At 34.6% G+C, this 25,909-nt stretch overlaps 1 protein-coding gene across 3 annotated transcripts in view; it reads left to right on the forward strand.

Annotated features, from left to right (window-relative positions):
* LOC106883099 (interferon-inducible double-stranded RNA-dependent protein kinase activator A homolog) overlaps positions 1-18,101 on the forward strand; it is a 49,446-nt gene extending 31,345 nt beyond the window's left edge. For all 3 annotated transcript variants that reach the window (XM_052968076.1, XM_052968080.1, XM_052968073.1), the window contains 7 exons: positions 1,665-1,741; positions 5,536-5,698; positions 7,118-7,211; positions 9,050-9,219; positions 10,548-10,678; positions 13,237-13,480; positions 14,147-18,101. In XM_052968076.1, the coding sequence (XP_052824036.1) occupies positions 1,715-1,741; positions 5,536-5,698; positions 7,118-7,211; positions 9,050-9,219; positions 10,548-10,678; positions 13,237-13,480; positions 14,147-14,283 (966 nt within the window). In that variant the 5' untranslated portion in view covers positions 1,665-1,714 and the 3' untranslated portion in view covers positions 14,284-18,101. The remainder of the gene's footprint in view (positions 1-1,664; positions 1,742-5,535; positions 5,699-7,117; positions 7,212-9,049; positions 9,220-10,547; positions 10,679-13,236; positions 13,481-14,146) is intronic.
* The last annotated feature ends 7,808 nt before the right edge of the window (positions 18,102-25,909 follow it).

The following is a 25,909-nucleotide window of genomic DNA, read 5'->3' on the forward strand; positions in this document are numbered from 1 at the left end:
GGGGGGGGGGGTACATTCTTCACCAGGGAGGGTCTTTGTATTTAGGAGCAACTATGCATCCTGCTATCTAGTGAGAATGAAATCAATCTGGCTAGCAGAGTCACCTGATTGATTGGTTATCAGATGGTTGGCTGGCTGGCTGGCTGGCTGGTTTCCTGAAGTTGATGTTGCAGATTAATAGGTTCCCTCTTCATTTCTGGTACCAATTCCATGGCCCCCCCATGTACACCATAAAAGATACTAGGTCGCTGTCTGATATGCCCATTAAAATCTCCAGCCGCAAAGATGAGATCATTGTCACTTGTCTTTGGGGTAGCCTGCAGAAGAATATCATAGAAGTGATTCTTCTGTTCATTTGGTAAGCCCGCTTGTGGGGCATAGGCAGAGATAATTGTGGCTATACCATTCTTCAAGACTAGCCTGAGTTTAAGTACTCTAATGCACACCTTGACTACTTCTATGACCTTATCCACCCATTTCTCTGCAAGAAGTATGCCCATGCCCCCTATCCCATCACTGTTACCTTCCCAGATGAGTTTATACCTATGTGCTTTGCGTGTGAAGACTCTGACTAAATCTCCTCTCCACCTTACCTCTTGTATGCAACATATGTCAACACATCTCCGTTCAAGCATCCGTACAATCTCATTAGCCCTGCCTTTCAATGTGCCAACATTTAGAGCGCCAACTCTGAAAACTGAGAAGGATATATATATATATATCATCATCATCATCATCATCGTTTAACGTCCGCTTTCCATGCTAGCATGGGTTGGACGACTTGACTGAGGACTGGTGAAACCGGATGGCAACACCAGGCTCCAATCTAAATTTGGCAGAGTTTCTACAGCTGGATGCCCTTCCTAACGCCAACCACTCAGAGAGTATATATATATATATATATGTATAATCTGCTTTATAAGGCAGTCAGAAATTAAACTGTTATTCTAGTGGATAGCTTAATCTGCATATTTATACTTTTAATAATTTTCATTAATCAAATAATATATATTTTATGGCACAACATAGTGTAATCAGAAGAACTGAAAGAAATTGAAATATCAGAAAGCTTCAAGAATGTTCCTTCTAATTTTTTAATGTGTGAGAAAAAGAGAATCTTTGTGATAGGTCGTTTGCATGTGATTTACTTCCCCAGTCAAGGGCACATAATATTCAACTGCTCTATAAACATAAGTTCAGCATTTACATGTCTGATGATGGGGAAATATTACTTTACTTGGAAACGGGTGAGGTTTGGTGACAGGAAAGGCATCTGGCTGTTAAAATTCCATCTCAACAAATGCTATCCAACCCATGCAAGAATGGAAAAGTGGATGTTTGGTGATAATCATAATGATGATTGTTCAATGCATTTGATAAATATAAAAGGAAAGTCAGTATTCATGTCCATGAACATATTGAATATTTGAGGTTGATGGATGGTGACATTCAATTTGACTTCATTTTGCTCTTAATTGATTACTTCAAACTTCACTGATTTCCTTTTTCTTATTCTTACTCATTTCTCAGATGGAATTGACTACTTGCTTTCTGATCAGAACTTTACATGAAATATAATCATTTACACATCCATTTTTTCCATAGTCATGTAAGAAATATATTTTCTAAATAAAAGCCAACCCCAAATATTTGTTTCGTTTCAGCATTTTGCTATGCAGCATCTTAACTTTCTTTGTCTCTGAAAATTGCATAGATGACGCCAACAGGACAACCTGAATCCGTGAGTTTTGTTTTCTTTGCTAATTATTGTTTTATGTTTTGTGTAATGGAACCAAATTAATTTTAACTGTTTTGTTACCGTATCTCTATTGAAATACACTGCCTTTGTTTAAATTTAATTTTAAAGATAATGAATTTGGTAAAATAACTACAATATTAATCTGGTGTTTGGAACATAAAACAACTGAAAATTTTTGATGCAAATTTTAATTTAGATCACTTTAAAACTGTAAGTTTGTATCATAGTACCTGTGGTGGTCTCAAGTGTGTTGGTATCATAAGGGTGAAGCAAAATTATATAGTTCTAAGCTAATCATCGTCATCATTATCATTTAACATCTGTTTTCCATGCTAGCATGGGTTGGACGGTTTGACCAGAGCTGGGAAGCTGCACCAGGCTCTAGTCTGATTCAGAATGTTTTTTACAACTGGATACCCTTTCTAATGCCAACCACTTTACAGTGTGTTCTGGATGCTTTTACATAGCATTGCATGAGTGCTTTCATGTGGCACTAGCACAAGTGGTTTTTATGTGGCACCGGCACAAGACTCTTGTGGGTCAATCCTCTTCACCATGTTGGAGTGGCCTTAACACTTCTACTGTGGAGTACAGGTCTTCTTGAGCACAGCAAGGTGCCAGGTATCCCAGTCCTTCATCATCTCATCTGAAAGGGTCAGTGTCCTGAGGTCATCCTTCTGTACTTCATCTTTTGATAAGGATATTTTTCTAAAATTGATAAAACTATAGGTCAAAAGATTTTCACAACAAAACAGCAAAGATAATATTAAAAATGTACCACTGTGTATCATATTGTGTGTGTATGTATGCATATATATCTTTTACTTGTTTCAGTCATTTGATTGTGGCCCTGCTTTGGCACTGCCTTGAAGCATTTTAAACAAACAAATCGACCCCAGGACTTATTTTATTTAAACCTGGTACTTATTTTATCAGTCTCTTTTACCAAACCTTTATGTTATGGGGACATAAAAACACACACACATAGTTATACATACATACATGCATATATATATATATATATATATATATCATCATCATCATCATCATCATCATCCGCTTTCCATGCTAGCATGGGTTGGCCGATTTGACTGAGGACTGGTGAAACCGGATGGCAACACCAGGCTCCAATCTAATTTGGCAGAGTTTCTACAGCTGGATGCCCTTCCTAACGCCAACCACTCAGAGAGTGTAGTGGGTGCTTTTACGTGTCACCCGCACGAAAACGGCCACACTCGAAATGGTGTCTTTTATGTGCTACCCGCACAAGCCAGTCCAGGGGCACTGGCAACGATCTCACTCGAAAATCCTACGGGAGCCAGTCAGGCGGTACTGGCAACGGCCACGCTCAAAATGGTGCATCTCATGTGCCACCCGCACAAGAGCCAGTCCAGGGGCACTGGCAACGATCTTACTTGGCTTGCCGGGTCTTCTCACGCACAGCACATATATTTCAAAATAAGCTTAAAGGGATATATTATCCTGGAGGTAACTGTGTTTCCTTTCAAGTCGGTTTCAGATGCCAGCTAACCACAATGGTGCTTCTACTATATGTATGTATACACTCACACACACACACATACACACATGACAGACTTCTTTCAGTTCTTTCTACCAAATCTACTCACAAAGCTTTGGTCGGCCCAAGACTATGATAGAAGCTACTGGCCCAAGGTGTCTCTCATTGGGACTGAACCTGGAACCATGTGGTTGGAAAGCAAGCTTCTTACCACACAGCCAATAAAGGATGAAAATTTTTTTTTCTCTTTTTTTCTTTTTCCTTTTTCTCCCTCTCTATTTCTCTTTCTTTTCTTTCCTTCGTTTCAATCCCTTAATGTGTTGATTAATGTATTACCATGTATATTTACTTCGAAATAGCATTCTCTATTTACTCTCTCAACTATAACCGAAATGAGAGGATCAGTATGCATTATATGCTCTTTGTGTGAAAAATCCTAAATGAAGAAATCCAGGCAAATACATCTGTCAGCACTCCTTGCATTCTTTCTTCCTTTAGTTACTTTCAAATTTCTATTAGCTTATCTACATACAGCACTTCCATTGATTATAGTAGTGAATATGTAGAAGTAAATTCCATTGTTTCTCTATATTCACTGAATTAGAATACTTTTAAACTTGACATATTGACCTGTTAGCGGCTGTGGCATTGGCAAGTTCATACTAAATCAAAGAAAGTAATTTGATATGTCAGCTATCTACAATCTTCATCCACTGAATTATCTTGATGGGAGAATACTTAATGTTTAAAGCTCTGATACTATGCAGCCTCACCTCCACCACAGTTTATGTTTGTTGAAAAATCTACTGACTTCTGACGAGAATCTATTTCATTAATTGATTAATCCATCAATTATGCATACAAACCAATGTATAACAATGAAATGGTTCTTTTAGCTGTTGGAAATGATTGCAACTTTGAATAAAGTTATGCAACAACAACATCTTAATATTTTAGTCTCTTTGATATTGCTATGTATATATTCTTTTATTTGTTTCAGTCATAGTTGAATGAATCAACCCCAGTACTTTTTTTTAAAGCCTGGTACTTTATCAATCACTTTTGTTGAACTGCTATGTTATGGGGAGTATAAACATACCAACACCTGTTGTCAAGTGGTGGTGGGAGACAGGCACAAACACACACACACACACACACATATATACAGTGCCGTGCAAAAGTCTTCAACCACTTTAAACTGTTGTAAATTTCTACTAATTGCCAACTTATCAGTGGATGTTTCATATTGCATGTTTTACAGATGAAACATTGGCCCTTTTGGAGTCATTTCCATACTTAATAATTTTTTGTAGTAGGGGTTCTGAACAAGAGGGGAAGATGCGAGATGATGACTAAAAATAGCCATACAAAAGTTTTCGGCCATTTCACATAAACCAATCAAGATAGTGTTTTAAAACAGAAAAATGTCTATAATTAAAATTTATTACATAATGTTCATTTCAAGAGGTCACTGTACATTGTTAATATTTCATATGGCTTCTCTTAGCTTGAGTAATTGCTTCAATGCACTTGGGAAGAGATGTGTACAAATCCTTCATCTTCACAGGTATGAGATGCTATTCTCTGTGACTGAGCTCCCACAAATCTTCAAGATTGCATGGATTCTTCTGACGAACTCTTCTCTTTGGTTTTGTCCACATTTTCTCAATGCTATTTAAGTCAGGGCTCTGAGCTGACCAGTCTTGCAATATGGTAACACCTTCATTGGCCAGACTGTTGTGTTGCATGCAATCTGTAGCATGGAGCTCTGTCATGCTGAAAAATCTCACCTTCATCCAAGTCTGGTATAAAATTGTTGTTCAGCAACTGGATTTATTTGGCACTATTCAAGTTGCTGTCAATTTTAACCAACTTGTGAGTGAATTTGGTAGGTGGAAACTGAAAGCAGCCTGGCATGTATATATGTATATATTTGTGTGTTTGTTTGTCCCCACCGCCATCACTTGACAAACGATGTTGGTGTGTTTATGTCCCCATAACTTAGCAGTTTGGTAAAAGTACTAGGCATACAAAGAATAAGTCCTGGGGTCAATTTCATTGACTAAAACCCTTAAAGGTAGTGCTCCAGCACAGCTGCAGTCAAATAGCTGAAACAAGTAAAAAAGAAATTTATTTAAATATTTGCATTAATCATAACCCTTTTTTTTTTTTTGCCTTCAGATTAAACCAAATAATTATTTGAAATAGATGATTCTTTGATTTTCACTTATTTATGTTTCTATTTCCGTTTACCTAGATGACAATTCCGGCAGGTAAGACTCCAATCAGTCACCTGCAGGAATTGTGTACTAAGCGTGGCCTCACTCCACAGTATGACTTGATCTCCAACGAAGGGGCCACTCATGAGCCCACTTATATGATGCAGGTCACCGTTGGTGAAATTGTAGCAACTGGAAAAGGTAACTTTTTTTTTTTTCATGAATAGATATTTCTTTCATAATTCTCAAATATTAAGTAGAGTGACCAGGTTTATCAAGCCTTATATCCGTATAAACAAGGTGATAACTTGTAACTCTTGTGTACATTGACTTTTTCTTTAGGTCATATAGATTGGTTTGCCTCAATTTTACTTACCATTTGAAATTGAAAATGAGGTGTGCCAGTTTCTAAAATATACTTTCAGAGAGATAGCTGGTATTAAAAGGAACTCTGATTTGATCTTCTTTCTCTCTTTACCACTCACTCCCTCCCTCTCTATCATATGTATATTAATGTTTCAAGTTACGAGTGTGCTCAATAAATTTGTATAAAAGTTGGTGTAAATAATAGGGCATAGGAAAACAAACCAAGCAGTGCATATTAAAATACATTTTATATCTAGATCTAAGCTTAAGTATTAATGTCCCACTTGGTAATCATCAGTTGAGGGAGATTATTTACAGATTTCATCCCTGATACACATGCTGTGGTAATTGGAGCAGAAGGGAAGCAAATCAGAGTGTTATTACTGTCACACTAAAATGGCATTCCTACACTGCATTATTTATGCTGTAACTGACAGTTTTATGCAAATTTATTGAGCACTCTTACTAAAATTATTACGAAAATGCATTATGATGTATTTTGTAAAATTTATATAAGCTCATATCCAAATTTGAATTGATTTTAGGTTTACATCAGTTAAATTTTGTGTGAAGCAAATGCACATTGTAATGTTTTAGTGTGGTGATATGATAGCTCCTTTCTAATTTATTTTGCTTCAAATAGTGATTTTGTTATTTTCTACTGAGGATAATTGTGTAAGATCTGAAACTCAAGCTTGTGTCTTGTTATATATATATTTTTTATTCATATTTATCTCATTTGTTATTGTATGTCCAATTGTTTACATTATGTATACATATATATTAGATAGTTTTTGTTACCTGAGTGACCCAATTAGTGCTGAGTGGTAGTTGTAGTGGCTCTATAATTAGAATAAGAAAGAGGTAGCAGTTTCAGACACTTGTTACCTCTACTGGTAACAAGCAGGATTTTGCAAAGTGTGTGAAAATTCAATCCCATTTCATTCATGTAATGAGCAATTAACAAACAGTCAATTCAGATATTGTATAATTTATAAGATCAAAATCAAGAAGTAATAGATTAGTCAAAAATAATCAAAAAAACTTCAGCTTAAATGGGAAAAAAATGATAACATTTTATTTAGTTGTGTGTGTGTGTTTATTTTGTGTTGGTGTGTTCAGTGGAGGAACTGAAAATGCTGTTACTTCCTTCTGAAAATTTACTATAGCTGTTGTCCATATTGATATTAACATTACTTAATGAATTGATTTGAATTGTAATAAATGAAGAAATTTGCTGATTGTCTGTTTTAGGATCTAGTAAGAAGAAGGCTAAGCATGCCGCCGCATTAGCAGCTTACAACCAAATTCTTGGCATCAAGAGTGAACAGCAACCAGATGGCAGACAGTATGTTTGTTTATTTTCTTTATTACTACACGGTATTTCAGCACCAGGTCTGTGACTTAGCAGAATTGATAAGTTGTCAGACAAAATGCCTTGTGGTATTTCTTTTGGCTTTTTATGTTATTAGTTCAAATTATTTCATGATTTTGTCCGCCATCCTTCTTGAACTGATGTATTAAAGTACCTAGCAAAGTACAAGGGTGCAGCCCTCACTCTCCAACTGTCACAACTTTAACCTTTTAGCATTTGAACTGGTCATATCTAGCCAAAATATTCTTCCTGTTTTATGTTAAAACTGGCCAGATACAGCCTCTCACACCTACCCTACAAAGTTAATCTAAAAAATATATAGTCACACAATCGAAATCTCAAAGCTACAAGATAATCCAGGATAAATTCAAGACAATATGGATAAATAAATGTTACATTTGATAGAATAATCTGAATGCTAAAAGGCTAAGATTCAGCTGAGATCAAGGAAGTAAAGGTCAAGACGGTATCTTGACTGCTTGCAATTTAAGGGTATCCAAAACCAAGGTGAATATATTGTGCATGCTACTACAGTCATACATAATTAGAAAAGACAACCAAATTATCTCAACACCATTGAAACTCTAATTTCTGACTAAAGACCTTACAGGGTGCTTTCCAGGGCTCTTTGTGTATTGGCTACCGAATGCTATTATACAGTGGGATTTCTTCTGTCACTAGATATGGAAATCTGCAAATATAAATAAAGAATACAAGTATTCATTCATATATATATATATATATATATATAAATGATTTTTTTTACTTGTTTCAGTCATTTGACTGGCCATGCTGGAGCAGTTTCTGTGTACCAGACTGCTTCATAAGGCATTGGTCAGCCTGGAACTATAGAAGATCTCTAAGGTAGCATGCAGTGGTTCCAAACTTGAAACCATATGGTTGTGAAGTAAACTCCTTAACTGTTCGATCATCATCATCATTTAATGTTCTTTTTCATGCTGGCATGAGTTGGATGGTTTGACAGGAGATAGTTAGTCACAGAGCTGCCCAAGTTCCGGTTGTCTGTTTTGGCATGGTTTCTACAGCTGGATGTCCTTCTTTATGCCTACCGCTTTACAGTGTGTATTGGGTGCTTTTTACTTGGTGCCAGAATGAGTACCTTTCATGTGACAATGACACAAGTGCTTTTTACATGGCAACAGCACAGGCCTGTATGGATGGATGGCTACATTCTGAAACACAGCAAATCACCAGAAGTCTCAGTCCTTCATCATCTTCTCAGTAGGGTCCAATGTTTGGAGATCCTTTCTCATCACCTCATCCCATGTCTTCCTGGGTCTACCCCTTCCACAGGTTCCCTTAAAATATTTTAGGTTAGATGGGTAGAAGGGATTGTTAAATAATTGTTCATTGTCAACTGAATTTAAGCAGTTCATTTGTTCTTCACTTTTCCAGGGACTAATCTTAACCATATTCTTTTGAGAGATTATGCAGAGATATCTTTTCTTACTAGTCTGTTGGGTGTCAGCTATATTTAGAGGAACCAAGACGGTATCTCAGTAAATTTTTATTATTTTGTTGATATGCCTGTGCCAGTGGCATGTAAAAAGCACCCACTACATCTCGGAATGTTGGCATTAGGAAGGGCATCCAGCTGTAGAAACTTTGCCAGTTCAGATTGGAGTCTGGTGCAGCCTACTGGCTTGCCAGTCCCTAGTCAAACTATCTAACCCATGTCAGCATGAAAAGCGGACATTAAACAATAATGATGATGATTGTAACACAAATATTTTTATGTTGATCTTTTTAGTTTCATTAGTTTATTTTATTTTATTTCTATTTTTTTTAAGATCACCTGTTTCAGAGGAAGGCATTCCTGGAAATCCAATTGGTGAACTGCAAGAATTTGCACAAAAAAATCTCATCCGACCCCCTATTTATGACCTAGATAGCCCACAGGGTCCACCTCATGCTCGTGAATTTTACTGCACTGTTAAGCTTGGCAAATTCCAAGAAAGAGGTTTGTTTTCTTCATTTTTTGTTATCTTTACTTTTGGCTATTTTAAGATTGCTAAAGATTGATTAATTCCAATACCAGTAGACTCTTGAGGTCTTGGAAATGTTGAAACTTTCCCCAAATTTATAAAATATTTTTGTTAGGTATAAAGAATAAAATATATTTAAATAATTACTTTTTTTTTTACCATAATTCTGTTAAAATAGACTTGCTTTATTTTCATTAATTTTCAAAATAATGAAGAATTTAGTAAAATAACTTTGTCATTATTCAGCTAGTGATTGAAATATAAATTAACATGAAATTTTGGAAGAATTCAATTTAGATCACTTTAAAATGGGAGGTTTGTATCATAGAACCAGGGGTGGTCTTAGACAGGTTGGTATCAAAAAGGTTAATGATGTACCTCAGAGCATATTATGCTGTAAATAATAACTTATAATACATTCAGTTAAAAACCTCTCATATGGAAAAAAAGGTGGCAGAAAACTACCTGCAGGTTCAAATTGTGCATCTTCTATAACCTAGACAGACTTGCTCCCAGTTTCCACAAATCAACCTTCTGTCTTAAATTTCTGCTAACTTGCCAATTATTGATTTTCTTCTTTCTTCTTTTTTGTATTCAACCTATATTTTCACAATGAGATCTGAAATGTGTATTTGGATGCAGGCAATGCTGAAATATGTATTTTCAGTAGCTAATTGTTTAGGGCTAATAGATTTCAAATCATTGTATAAATCTAAAGAAGCTTATTGTAAAATAGCAAGTACATTAGGCTGTAATGAGATATTCTTCTACCCTGTGTCACCTACCAATGAAGGAGTTAGATTAAGATTTGATTTCTGAAGTGAGCTTAGGTTGGATAAAGTACTGAAGAGATAAAGGAGAAGTTGTTGTGTGGACCTACCCATCCTATAGGAATGTCAAAAAATTTCATCAGTAAATACATGTTATAATTCTCATTAATTTATGTTAGACCAACTTACTGAACTAAAATAATTCAAGAGAGTGGTTGGAAATTAGAAGCATCAGATGTTGCTTTTATGTAAAAAAAATATAACATTGTCATGCTTAGCATAAGAATATATCCATGTAGGATTGTTAGAGTGGGCATCAAAATTTGTAATATTTTATTAGATACTTTGTCTATTTACAACTAAAAAATTAGTAGCATATGTACTATTGTGTACTTTTGAACTCAGTATTTTTAATCTAGTTCTCTTTTCATAATGAAGTAAAAAGAATTTTTAATGAGTTTTTGTCTTGTTGTTAATCTAAATATAGTTTATTATATCCTATTTATGATTTAATTGTTATATTGTATTCTTAGGTACTGGACGTTCCAAGAAAAGTGCAAAACGAGCTGCTGCCCACTCTATGCTGTTGCGTATCCAAAGCCTACAAGCTGAAGGCACCAATACTCCTGTCATCGAGGATTCTGAAGAAGATGAGATCCCTCTTGTAAGTAAAGCAGTATATTTTGCAGTTATTAAATATTTCCAATATTTTTTTCCTAAAGTAAACTGTTCTCAGCACAAAATTATCTAAGTTTAATTTTCTTTTATTACATCCATTACTGAACTTAGAAGATTTATGCTAAAAGGCAGGTTACTTGGGTATTGCCTATGAGCTTGTTCAAATTTCTTTACATAGTCTATTTTGGTCAAGTAATTAATTATGGTTGATATTAGAAGGAATATGTTAGGATATTTGCTTACAAAAAAAAAAAAAAAAAGCATGATGGTTTCTGATGGTTCATCAGGGATCCACTCGTTCTATGATAACTTGGGTGTGTTTTAATTTGTGTGTCCTTATATGTAGGTAGATATTCTGTACAGAAAAAGAGAGGGCCTAAAATTTACATTCTACTGAAAAAGGGGATGTAATTTGATCAATACATCAACTGCACCATTTGTTTACAATCCTCATTTTATGTCTGCTTTCCATGCTGGTTTTGCTTGAGCAGGTCATTTATGCTCTATGACTTGTGGAGTTTTTAATACCTTTATAGATGGATCAGAAACCCTGTTTCACTCACTCCATTTCTGACATAGTTTCTAATACCAACCATCATCTTACAGTGTACTGGGTGCATTTTATTATGGTAGCAGCACTAGAGAATTTACCTTAGCCCTACTGGTTACAGAGCCCTGTTCTACATATGGAATTTCCCTATATCTCCCACTTGGCACTGTATTCAATATGAATTAGGTATCATAAGAATTTAGTGACCATTTTCATCTGAACAATCCCTGATAACCACTCTTTCACTGTTTCCATCACTAATATGGATGGTGTATTTAATGCTGCTCCCGTATGTGGTTCCACTGTATATTTTAATCATCATCATCATTTAATGTCCACTTTCCATGCTGGCATGGGAAGGACAGTTTGACAGGATTGGGCAAACCATAATTCTGTGTTGGACTTCAGTGTCATCTTTGGTATGTTTTCTACAGCTGGATGCTCTTCCTAATACCAACCACTTTACAGTGTGTACTTGCTTTTTTTTTTTTTTCTTTTTCTTTTTTTCATGTCACTGGCACAGAACAGAGAGGAAAAGGAAAAAAATCTCCCTCTACTAAATGTTGATGAAAATTCATTTTCATACTTGGAATGGCATTTTTATACCATTCCTAACTCTTGATGCTGTCGTCATTTTGTCAAACTGCCTTTTGAATACTATTTGTTTATATTTTATAATGTTATTTCTAAATGACAAAGCCATAAATTTGGTGAGTTTAAAAACTGTCAATTATATTGATCTCAGTGCTTGACAAGTGCCATTTTATTGATTCCAGAAGGATCAAATGTGCACCTTGGTGGAATTCAAACTAAGAACATAAGATGTCATAAATAATGCAAGACATTTTGCCTGCCCAGCTATCAATTCTCACATTCATGTTTGTGTATGATATTGACAGGAGAATAATTATTAAAACTATTTTTCTGTTAGGCTCTTTAAATGTTGCAAAGGGTCGTCTCTGATTTTTTTCATCATCATTTAGCAAGTTTTCAATGCTGTTATGAGTAAGATGGTTTGACTGAGTTAATAGACCAGAGAACTGCACTGGGCTCCAGTCTGTTTTAGGTTGGTCTCCTTTCCTAATGCCAACCACTTCGCAGAGTGTAGTGGGTGCCTTTTACATGTCACCAGCACTGGCCACAATATATATATGTATAGATATATGTGTGTGTGTTTATACATACATTATATTATATATGTTGTGTTGTCTCTGTTAAAATGTTTTCGACATTTTTACAGAATATTCACATGTAAGCATATAAATTTAGTCATGGCTGCTTCCTTACCATTCCAAACTGGGTAGCAGAAGGAAAAAGATCCAAATGTAAAATGCTTACTGCAGATACATATAGCTTTGTATTTTCATGTTACCTTGCTAATTTGATTCATACAAACCACTAAGGCATAAGGATACTTGAAAATTTTGCTTTCTTGTGTCAAATGCCTTCGACTATGCCTAGTAAGTGGATTTAGTAGACAGAAAATGAAAGAAGCCCGTTGTGTGTGTGTTTGTATCTTCTTGTCTTGACATGGCGTGAAAGTTGTGACTCCGTATCATTTTCATACAAGCAATGTCATTCATTTCTAATATCCTGAAAGAACATTTCTGGCTTTGGGGAGATATTATGTTGCTTGGAAACTGCCTCAAATAAACTCAGTCTGACCCATACAAGCATGGAAAAGTGGATGCTAAATGATGATGATGATGGTGATGTTGAGCATCCAGGATAGGTAAAACCTATCTCACATGTATATCTAATCACAGCAAGATGGTCAGGGTGGGCATAGAAAGTTTTAAATTACCAAGCAAATATTATTGTGATGAGTAGAAAACAATGGTTTCTTCAATTGATATGTTGCTATCCTATCAACTAGACTTGCTACAACTTTTAGAAACAAAAACAACTACATTTTAAAGGAATTTTTACATGCATTGAATTTTCCTCTAGATCTTCTTAATTTAAGAAAATTTCTTAATGCTATCTTTTAACAGAGTTCAGAACCAAGGCTTTCATTTTATTCACACCTAAAGGAGCGTGTTAGTCATTCTTACTCTAAACCTAAACAAATAGACAAAGAAATTCAACAATTTTATGACAAAGTAGTCAATTCTAGTGCTAAGAAGAACAATTCTTGCATGGATGTGAAAATGAACTATTGCCAGATGTTACAAGAAATTGCTGAAGTACAACGTTTCATGTTGACTTATCATGACCTTTCAGAGAGAACCACTGAAGGTAAGTTCTTTTCACCACAAATTCCTTGTTTTTCAATGATGTTACATTTTCAGTTAGAGTCTAGGTAAATACTTTAAAATATTAGACACCTATTTCTGTTAATGTCAGTATCTTTTGGTATGCAATTTTAATACAGCTATATAACACATATGTAGACTTGTATTATATTAACCCTTTAGCATTTAAACTGGCCATATCCAGCTAAAATATCCTATCTGTTTTATGTTCAAACCAGCCAGATCTGGCCTCTCACAATACCCTACAATGTCATTCTAAAACTAAACAATTGCATCATTGAAATGTCAAAGCTACGAGATAATGCATAATTAATTCAAGCAATGTGAATAAATAGTCTTTATATTTGATAAAGATAATCTGAATGCTAAAGGGTTACAGATATATTTTATGTTTAACCTTCTTGTTACCATATTATTACTGTCTTACTGTCTTTCTAGCTATCTATTAATTTTGAAAATAATCAGGAATTTATGAAAATAACTTGAATTATTATTAAGCTGGTGTTTGAAACATAAATTAACATGAAATTTTGATGCAAGGTTTTTATCAAGGTCACTTTAAGGCAAGGAGTTTGTTTCATAGAATGAGGGGTTGTATCAAAAAGGTTAAATTGTAAAAACTTCAGAGATGTTTGTTTTCTTGTTTCAGGTTTCTTCCAATGTTTTGTCCAAATGACAGTCGTCCCTGTTGCTGTGTGCCATGGGACGGGACCAACTATGGAAGAAGGGCATGGTAAGGCTGCTCATAATGCGCTGCAGTATTTGAAGGCTGTTAATAAGACATAACCATATTACCCAGGGAGTTACATAGCCTCACGCTGTAAATTGGTATCATAGCGGCTCCATCTAACTTATGTTTCCTAATTTATCTACTCAATGTTATGTGTTATAGGTGAATGAATGGACTGTTGGATATGGATGGTTGTATACTATGCATGAGCATGTTAAGTTTTTACACAAACTTTTTATCAATTTACATCATGGGCAACTAGTCTGACAGGTTCCAATTCAAAATTTGGTGTCTTTCTATTTTATTTTGGAACTTTATTGTCGTATTTTGCTGCTATAAGAGTATTCTTGTGTTCTGGATATTACCTGTCCAGTGGTATTGTATCTTGTCATGTGTGTGTGTCATATTTAAAGCACCTTTAAAATTGTCTTTTTCTAGCAGCTTTATTCATGATTTAAAATGATTGAATAGACTATGAAAAAACATAAAAGCCCTATTGTTTTATTCGTTGTGTTAGAGAGGATTCTCTAAAGCAGCAAACAAAATATTGCTTAAGCTTTTAAAGAAAATATTACAGATTCAACAAACAAAAAAATATTATACAACATTAGTCATTTGCTTTTTTGCAATTTATTCAAATACAAAGTAACCTACCCACCTACAAAAATGGAAAGTTTTAGCTTCATGTTTTTGAAAAATCGTCTCACTGTCATTGTCTTTGCTTTTTTTTTCTTTATTTTTTTTCTTTTCTTTTTGTTTATGATATTATTAGCTTTTAACAACTGTTGTCATTGTTAGTGTCATTTCCAAGATTTCCTTAACTTGCTTCAGTGTTGCACATTTTGCCCTCTGCTGTATTAATTTTGGAAAAAAACAATTAATATCATAAATCTCTGTATTTTCGAACTTGCTAAGCAGAGAGTAAACATTTAATTAATTATTATTAATGCTAATGTTTAAAAAAAAATTTCCCCTCGAACCAAAGTATTGAATTAAACGTCTTCAATTATTTACTGGTTCTCTCAATACTTATTTCTTTCTTCATCATATATATGGGTTTAAGTTTTTCACATTACGTTAATATTTCAAATTCTTCACTGAGGGCATGTAAAGTTCATGCTATACATGGAGTTATTGTGAATTTTTGCTATTGTAATATTAATATACTTATAAATATGCATATCTGTTGCTTTGTACTTTTTTTTAAAAGAAATTTAATATCCCCTATTACTGTATCATCTAGTAAGTTAATCCTAATTGCTATTTCTCACTACAAAGCTGTTAGTTTGAATGTGATCTAACATTTGCCTAAGGGGTTATTTTCATCTTCATATATACACACACACATACTCACACACGTTTTGTGTTTCCATTCATTTAAGAAGTATAAGCCCTGATAGTATATTTTACAGTCTGATTTATTCCATCTATACTTTTCCTCAAAGTGTTTATAATTTGGGGAATGGTCTTAATCATGAAAGTTTTATCAAACTGTCTGGTAATAATTTATTCTCTGAGCAATTATTATAATTCCTTTCATTTTCTGTTACAAACTGACACTTCTCAAAATTGCTTTTATCTAACAGGTGTTAGGCCATAACAGTGTAATGCAGTTAAATTTCCTGTGATGTATTTTAATGTTCATTAACAGTTTTGTAATGATTTTTTTTTTTTATATTTAGATTTGCATGATGATTTGTTTGTCTCCATTAGCATGTATAATTATAAACTTTCCTCTACTCTATTTCTCTTGAAAAAATACCATTTTCATCCTTTTGGTCATTTAAATAATAATTTAATGATATCAGAAGGCTGGAAAACACATTGGCATTTGTGTTCAGTTTTGTCATGAATTAAAAATTCCTTTTTTTTTATTATATATATATATAAATAAATTGATATTTATATGTCTGTGTATACATATGCATATCTATATGTACACATATGTACAAATGCTTGTATACATATTTATAATTATTTATGTTTAAATATGCATGCACATACATACTCATATGCATAGATATATATGTGTCTGCATTTTACATATATATATAATATGCACATACATGTGCATCTGTATGTGTGTGTGTGTATATATATATATATATATATATACATACACACACACACACACACACACACATGCATACATACATGTATACACACCACACACAAACACATATATAAAGTCTCTTATTACTTATTTAAACTCTTACACTCTTGCTAACAGAGCATCATGGATTTTTATTAGCCCAGCTGCAACTTTGCCAATTGTTTTTTCTTTTGGCATATCAGTAATTTGATTTATTAAAGCAAATACCAAAGTAGTTAATGAAAAGGCAGAAAAATTTATTAAACCTTGTCAGATTAGTTGCCGTCATTTAATGAAAAAAAAAAAAGTACCTTTCGTTCATTTGTGACTTTAAATTCTTTCACTTTTATATTTTCCTTTGTTTTGCTGTTTTATGTCTCTTTAGTTTTACAACATCATACTAGATTATTTTGTAACAAGAATATGGCCAATGCAGTTTTGTTTTCATTCAGCCAAGCTGGTTTCTTTTCTTTTTTTTCCTTCATTTTCTTAATTCAGCACTTCATATACATGTGGAGTTCAGACATTTACATACACTGTGCATTTGTCTGGTGTCGTGACTTTTAGAAACTCTCAACTCTAGTATAAATCACTATGCAGTTGCTTCCCAGAAGAATTAGTTTTTCCTTTCTCTTAGCACCATTTTTGTTATTGGCTTATGACTTACTTTTTTTTCCTCTATACAGATAATGAACATGGTTCTTTTCCTTTCTAATTATATTTTCCTCTACTACTACTACTATTATTTTAATATTACTTTTATTGCAAATTATTATTATATTTGTTTCTAAAGTGTTTAGAAAAGCAAAAAGATTCAAAGATGTTGGACAAAACTCCTAAGTCTTCCTTGTTTTAATTTTATTTTCCATTTCAATTAAGAATTGTTTAACTACATTCTATATTTCTAATTCTTTAGTTTAGATTACATTTATACATAGACCAATATGATTTTCATTTCTCTTCATAAATTTTCCAACTAATGAAGCTTGTGTAGTCTCCCTTCACTATAAGTCTTCTCATATTAGGCTTTTAAATATAGCTGGCGTATTTATTTTGCCATGTTTTCATTTGCTGTTTTACCTCCATATTCACAAATGATCTGTTTGCACTAACCTCAATTTTTTAGCAAGTGCTCAAAGATAAAGGTTGATTGGCAATTTATATACGGGACAGCTCCAAAAGTTCTCTTGATCCCATGATGTCACTTCAAATTAAAAGAAATGTAGCTGCACCTACTTTCCCTACTAAGACAATAATTACTTGTTGTTATTATTCTTATTTCTCCTGTCATATCCACTGAAACAAGAACCTATTTATTTTATTTATAAAAAATTCTTTTATATACTTTATATTATTATCTCTTGTCCTTTATGAAATTCTATTAAGAAAATGTAGATGTTTGAATCTTCAGCACCCTTGCTAGACAAGCGGTAATTTTAAAGTTGTCAGTTTTGGCAACTAATTGACAGATGTGAGGCTATGCATTACCCTGGGGGGAGATAGGAATGATTTATTTTGATTGTTTTTGGGGTTTTTTTGTCTTTTTTTGTCTTTTGTTTCTTTTTGTGACTTTTATATTATCACAATTTTTATTTGTAAGTTATTTTTATTTATTGCTTAATTAGAGACACCTCACAAACACTATTTAATTAACATTTTTCACTGTCTGTCTGTATCTTCAGTTTTGTACACTGTATTCTTGTAAAAATCTGGAAGTGACAGTAAATAAGAAACAAAATAACAGCAAAAATATCAATAAATATAATAAAAGTAAAAAAAAAATGTGTTCTGTTTTTTTTTCCAAAAGTTATGTAAAAATTAGTTCATCGCATTTAAAATTACATTCTTCTCCAGGTCATAGAGCCTTCTTTGTCATGTACATGTAAAGAATGCGACATATAAGCACATAATAAAGAGCAGGCCGTAATTCCTGTCTGTTTTTCGTGAGTGGAAAAATCCACTCTAACAGAGGCGAGAATAAAAACCGCTCTTGTTGAGTCGTGTTGACTATGGTTGGAGATGTTGGTAATACGTAGTTCGGTCTCCATGGCCGTATTTGTTCTTTAGTCGGGTTCACCAGTTATAAGTTGGTAGTCCAGAATTCATGCTGCGTTTTTTCTTTGTCGGGGTCACCACTTTAGTAGAAAGTGGGTTATTGCAGCTCAGCGGGCTGCGTGTTCGAATCACGTCGGGGGTCACCAGTATAGTAGAAAGTGGGTTATACATCTTTAGATGTATACTTGACTTTCCTACTATAAAATTAAAGAATATAAAGGAACGCTGAACTCCAGACTATCAACTTAAACAACACTTTATTCAGGTGGTAAATATATACATCTTTAGTTCTTGTTGTTACAGCTTCTGTTGTGTATGAGCATAGTTGTTGAGACGTTGTTCTGTAGTTGTAAGCGAGCTGTCGAGTGTAAGTCCGAAAGATGTAGAGAGACAGCTTAACACGTAAAGAGACTGTCTCCAGGTTGGAGTATTAGAGACACTCTTGACACGTCCGTGCTCATGGTCGGCCGACCGTAAAACAGAAAGATTAAAGCGGGAACGCTTGCTTGTTTAATTCCACGCATGCGTGAGACTACGCATGCGCACAGCGTTACTACAATATAATTTGCATAAAAGTTTGTGTTGCCGATATTATCCTTAGGATATGAGATTTCTTGAAACTTGTGGACATGGTTAAATCAGTATAATCTAGTATCTTCAGGTAATATTCTTGTGTTAGATTAAGAATTCAACCTGGAACCTTTATTTAACCACCAAGGTCTGATGTTCTAACCACTTAACGTCCTAAAGGACATTGTTGCCATTTCAATTTAAGTTGGGTTTTTTTCTTTTCCGAGGAGATAAAGGAATATGCCTACTTGGGGCACATAATAAATATGTACCATGATATGGATGCTGAAATCTCAAGAATAAGGGCAAGACAGTAGGTCTTTACCTCAATAAAAGATGTGCTCAAACCAAAACTGGACAAGACCCTATGTACCAGTCTCTTAAATGGCACCATCCTAAGTGTGTTTTTATATGCAAGTGAGAATTGGAACATACGAAACGGAAAGGACATTGACTACAATACAAAGGGCCATGGAAATTTCTATGCTGGGAATATCAATGTGAGAACAAACCCAAAATAAGGTGATTCAAGAACATCAGAGTGAACAACATAATCACAAAATATCAGAAGTACAAGTTCTTCTGGGCTGGACATGTTGCAAGGTTCACAGACAACAGGTGGAACTGTGCAGTTGCTGGGTGGTATCCAAGAGATCAGAAAATGCCACTTGGAAGGCTTTCACAACAGTGAGAAGAGGATTTAGTAAAAGAATTAGGGCCAAGATGAAAAAGAAGGGCACAATCAAAAAGGAATTGGAAGTGCACCATGACCAACAGTTGTTAGTGACGATAGTCTGGTTAACACGATATGAAAATGGGGTAATTGACACAATCTGGCAAGCAGAAATAGCTAATAATGCAGATGGACTAACTCACTGCATCACTGCGGTCCACTTATCTAACTCACTCTTTACCAATTTATCTCCTTCTCCTTCACACTAATCTTTGACTTTCTCTTCCCTCTATCTCCATTACGCCCACCCCAACACTTGCTTAGCCCTAGGTCAACCCTAATCCTGAAAACCTATGATCAAAAGCATTCCATTTGTGACAATCCTATTATTCACTGTTTCTGGAATTACATTTTGTGTGTTCTTCCTATTTCAAAATGGTATTTGAAGGAGAGAAGGCAACTATTTTTAGTAGATTGAGCAACTGTGTACAGACCCCTCCTTGGTTATTAGTTATCTGTAAGTATAAAGCTGGAATTTAATACTGTGTAATTAGTGAGGTTAATGAGTTAGCAAAAGATGTGATATATCTCATGAAAATGGAATTCAATGAACACTGAGAACTGTTTATATGGTTTGTTTTAACTAAGTAATTTCTGTTACACAGATGTTACAATTTGTGATGAATGTTGTGGTAGTACTAGTATGTTGATTAAGCTATAAGTAAGGTAATACATGTATAAGAAACCTGATACATAGCAATAAATTCAGTGATTGAAATAGAACAAATTAAGCGTGTTCCTTTGAATATGTAAATTTTGAGTTATCTTTTGTGAAAGGTTGTGTGCAAAGTAGCTGTGTAGCAAAATCATTGGATCTATGCAGTGGTTTGGATCTGCGATCATGATATATGGTTAATTCACATTACTCTGAATGAGCATAGAGCCAGTTTCTCTGGATGGGACGTCAAAGAAATCCTCTTTTTTTACCAGCTGTGTGGAGTGGAGCAATGTGCAAAGTGTTTTGCTCAAGAACACAATGCATTGCCCAGTCCAGGAATTGAAATCACCATCTTATGATCATGAGTCCAACACTGTAATCGCTACACCATGCGCCTCCCCACTGCTCAGTATTAAAAGTCATTTCATTCATGGCTAGAAGGAACCTAACTGACAAACAACATAGAATTGGAATTCACTCAGTGACTTAGCTAGGCAGAGTTTGATTCTTTTCAATAACATCTAGCATGAGACTTTTTCTATAAATGCTTATTCTGATGGTTAAGTTTCAGGAAGAAGTGCATCACCCATAATCCATATCAGGGCATTTGTAATGATGGAAGTATCCTCAGACTGGAGACATGACCTGAATGCTTGGAACAAAGTGAACTCTACCAAATCTGTCTAAAGGCCAGTAATAGTGTTAAACCAAATGACAGATGATTAAGTCTATCACCCAAAATTACTCCTATTACACATACATAATCAGTGAAAGGTCATTAGAATCTATAAACCGTAATATCTGTAGAGAATGTGAAGATCTTATGAATGTATTCTTCATGAATTGGGAGGATATATAGTATTGTAGATTTTTGTTCTTGATATGTCTGTCTTACTGCTGGATTACTGTATTGCCATTTCAGGACAATTTGAGATCTCTGTTCATTAAAGTTGTGAGTAAAAGGACAGGGGAAGTGAAGAGTGATATTATCCACATGAAAGTTTTGAGTTTTGTATGTGGTTAAAGGTAATAATGAACATGTCATCACTGTAGAGGTGAAGGTGCATGACTTAGTGGTCAGGGAGTTGCAGTCACAATATTATGATTTCCATTCCCAGATTGAGTGGTGCATTGTGTTCTAGAGCAAAACACTTCATTTCAAGTTTCTCCGGTCCACTCAGCTGTAAATGAGTTACCCTGTGACAGACTGGCATCCCATTCAGGAGAAATATGATCTCAGTCTCTTATACTCCATAGAAACCAGGTAACCAGCCCTTTGAGTCCTAGAACTTGAGACAGTTCTTATGTAAAAAGGAAAGAGTGCAGGAAAAATAACTGAAGTCTGAGATGCAGGAAAAGTTGAAACATGTTGACACATTGCTATAAAAAGTGGTTGTCAGTAAACTTCAAATCCAAGAGATGAACAAGTAGCTTTGCTGGAAGATTACACTGCGTAACACAATTTTTGTCTTTGAGTAGCAACTCTTGTTGTCCTCCTATTTGTTTATCCCTAGAAAGTATGAAAAATGGCTAATATTTCCTTCAAACTTTGCTTTTGTTATATTTATTCAAACGCCAAAGAATCCTATTAATGATCTGTAGGGACACTGTATTTCATTATGCAACCATAATATACTACATAATATATTAAATATTTTTATATGTCAATACCATGCTCTACTGCTTTAGCAGTATTATTATATCACCTGTTAAGGTTAGGTTATCTCTACAGATTTTCTATAGAAATTATAGCCAGTACAAAATCAGTGCTGGCTATAATTTCTGTAGAAATATCTAAAGAATCCCTCTCAGCACATGACTACTCCTACTCATGATCAGAAATGCACATATTGTCAGCCACTAAAGGGCATGCTCAAGTGGTTAGGGTCAAGCAACTGACAAGCAAACCTGTGGTACAGAGTAGAATATTTGCTATAACAATATTTCTACTTCAGCAACTCAGTACTAAATCTGTCTGAAATGTAATGGAAAATGGATCAGTTTCAAAATATTGATGTCCAGGTCACAAAAGCAAAGTTTGAAGGGAATAGTAGTCATTTCCTTTGATTTCTAGATAGAAGCAAATAGGAAATAACACTTATTGACCAAAGACAAAAGAATAAAAATTTTATTACCCAGTGTTATTGGCTGAAAGTTTTACTAACATTAAGGATAAAAATTTCACTTTTAACATTTTCCACAATAAGTGAAATGAGTGTACCAGGAAAAAACACTTGTTTCCATAAAAACTATATTGTGGTCACTGAAGAAGTAAAGAGATTCAAGGTTATAAAGAAGGTGACCTCATTAGTGTTGATGGTATGAAAAAAGCATCCAGTATATGCTGTAAAAGACATCCCGCTGTAGAAACCACACAATGCAGTCCTTGGAGCCGTTGATTCCTGTCAACCTATCCAACCCAGGCTACCATGGAACATCATCATCATTATCATTTATCATCCATTTTTCATGTTAGCATGGGCTGGATGGTTTGACAGGAGCTGGCCAGCTGGGAACTGTCCAGACTCCATGTCAGTTCTGGCATGGTTTCTACAGCTGGATGTCCTTCCTAACATCAACCACTTTACAGAATGTACTGAGTTCCTTTATGTGACACTGACATGGGCACTTTTATGTGCATGGGTGCTTTTTACATGGCACCAGCACTCATGAGTCCACAAGATTAGGATCATTCAGCTGATGAGGAATGTAGGGGACAAGCCTATATGCAAGGACAGCCACAATTTTACTTAACTTGATGTGTCTTCTCAAACATAGCAAGCTGCCAGAAGTCTTACTCCCTTGTCATTCCCTCTGTGAGGCCCAACAACTGAAAATCCTTTCTCACCACTTCATCCCACATCTTCCTGAGTCTACCCCTTCCACAGATTCCCTCCACAATTAGAGTTTGGCACTTCTTGATACAGCTGTCCTCATCAATATGGACATTAAATGATGATATATATATATATATATATATATATATCATCATCATCGTTTAACATCTGCTTTCCATGCTAGCATGGGTTGGATGATTTGATTGAGGACTGGTGGACCAGGTGACAAACTTCTTTCAGTTTCTGTCTACCACATCCACTCACAAGCCTTTGCTTGACCCAAGACTGTAGTAGAAGGCACTTGCTCAAGGTACTACACAGTGGAAATGAAGCTGAAACCAAGTAGTTGGGAAGCAAACTTCATAACTACATGACCATGACTGCTTGTGGTAAAATATAAACTTAAGACTAACTGACTAAAAAGCCCAGTTATGAGTGTTGATTTATTTCAGAAGGGCACCATACCACATTTTATAAAGTAGGTATGTAACTGATTGAATCAATTTAGTACATTTCTGAGCAGAAATAAAATCAACTCCAAACATATATGGGTGAATCTAAATAGTGATTTCAAATTTTGGCACAAGGCCAGTATTTTGGCGGAGGGAGTAAGCTGTTTACATTGACCCCCAAGTACTCGACTGGTACTTATTTTATCAACCCTGAAAGGATGAAAGGTAAAGTTGAGCTCAGAACATAAAACAGACAAGATGCCACTAAGCATTTTGCTAGGTATGGTAACGATTCTGCCAGCTCACCACCTTAATGAATCTAAATATTGCAGGACATTTAATTCTTTGCCTGCATAATTAAATTTCATGGTCAATCCTATGATAATGTTAACTATCCACCAAAAAACAAAAAGGAAAGTTTCTGTTTCTGCATTTCCTGTAGTACAGTTTCCATATCCACCAAAAACGTATTTGATCCTTGCTCTATAAGAGACATTTGGTGAAATATGGGAAAAAAATTAAGAAAATCTGAAAAATTGTCTTTTGTATAACGTGTCCAAAGGAGTGTTGCTGCTTCTTGCAGCATAAGAAGCTATTCAAAGCCATTAGGTAAAACTGTTTTCTGCAATTAAAAGTAACTTTCCACATACAAAGGGTCAAATAATTTTTGATATTAAAAAGGCTGATAATGTTCTATGATTGTTGGAATTTCTATTACATAAAAAAATTATGTGAAAAGTGTTCTATTCTATGCAAATGCATTTTGCAAATGTAAGAGTTAGGAGACATGGAGTCAACTTTGCTTTTCCCTGGTTCAATAGTATACCTTCTATACCTATTGCCCTTACAAAAATTGATATATTATCTAATGGGATACAAGCATGGCTGTGATTAAGAAATCAACTTCACAATAACAAGGTTCTGGGTTCAATCCCACTTAAGAGTAGAATTTCTTAAACAGAAAATGTATGGAAGCCCATTATATACCATCATACTTTTATGTCTTACATGCTTGCATGAATTGGGTAGGTTGTCTTGGTCCAAGTCAGTTCTTGTTTGAAGTTACTGCTCTCCTGGGAAGGTCTCATTTCCTTTTTTGCAGGGTTCCTACATCTGGGTGCCCTTCCTGAAGACAACTATTTTACAAAGTGTATTGGGTGGATTTTATTGAGATACCAGCACTAGTAAGTATGTTTTGACTCAACACTGTGTTGTCTCAGGAACATGATCTATAGAGTGAATAAAAGAGTGGAGTGTAGTGGTTGTGGGGCTTATTGTTACTCAACTTTTTCTTTCTATTGAGTGTATCTGGAGGGTCTGCATTAGCTTCCTGTATTCCTACAGCCTCAATTATTTGTTATAATGTTGGGTCTTTTGGATGTGTGGAAAGAAAATTTGATATTTTTTTTATTGATTCATGATGATTCTGTATAGCAAGTTGATAGAGTAGAGATGTTTGCTTCTTTTCAATGTATTCCTGTCACATTAGACACATGGAAGAGCAATGCAAAGACACCATTACAAACTATATTAGAGAAAGGTCCCACATTGTAGGTGAAAGGATCACAGAACACTAGCAAATATTTTTTATCCAGCCCACCAGCTCACTGTTTTTCTATATCAGTAGAAGTGACATTTGTCTGAGCATGTAGCTGATGGTGAATATTTTTTACCGATGTCATGCAAGTACGCAGAAATCCTGTCAGACACCTTCCATCTGCTACTGATATGCTTCTGTGTTTTTTAGCACTATACATCTATATGGATTGCTTTCTCCAAACAAATACCACAATATTATGGCTTTCTTACAGTATATCCATGTTAAGTAAGATATATTTACACACACACACACACACATATATATATTTATATTTTTATATATTATATATGTAAAGCATAATATGTTATACATGTATGAATATTGTTATGATTGTCGTTTTAAAAAATTAAAAAATAGACATAATATAATGTCTAAAAGTTGCTTGATCCCATCCTACCACCTGTCTTTGTCTGTTGTTTTTTCGTAAATTCTCCCATATATATATATATATATATCTGTAAAAATATGTGACACTTATTCAGTAGCCATGATAAAACTCCGAGTTTCGGATACCAGGGTGGGAGCCCACGCCAACATTTCTTCAGTTATCCGGCCAATTGAAAATTCCTGTCGGATAACTGAAAAGATGTTGGCGTGGGCTCCCACCCTGGCATCCAAAACTCGGAGTTTTATCATGGCTACTGAATAAGTGTCACATATTTTTACAGATATATATATATATATA

This window comes from Octopus bimaculoides, chromosome 1, assembly GCF_001194135.2.
Source record: "Octopus bimaculoides isolate UCB-OBI-ISO-001 chromosome 1, ASM119413v2, whole genome shotgun sequence".
NCBI classification, from domain to species: Eukaryota; Metazoa; Mollusca; class Cephalopoda; order Octopoda; family Octopodidae; genus Octopus; species Octopus bimaculoides.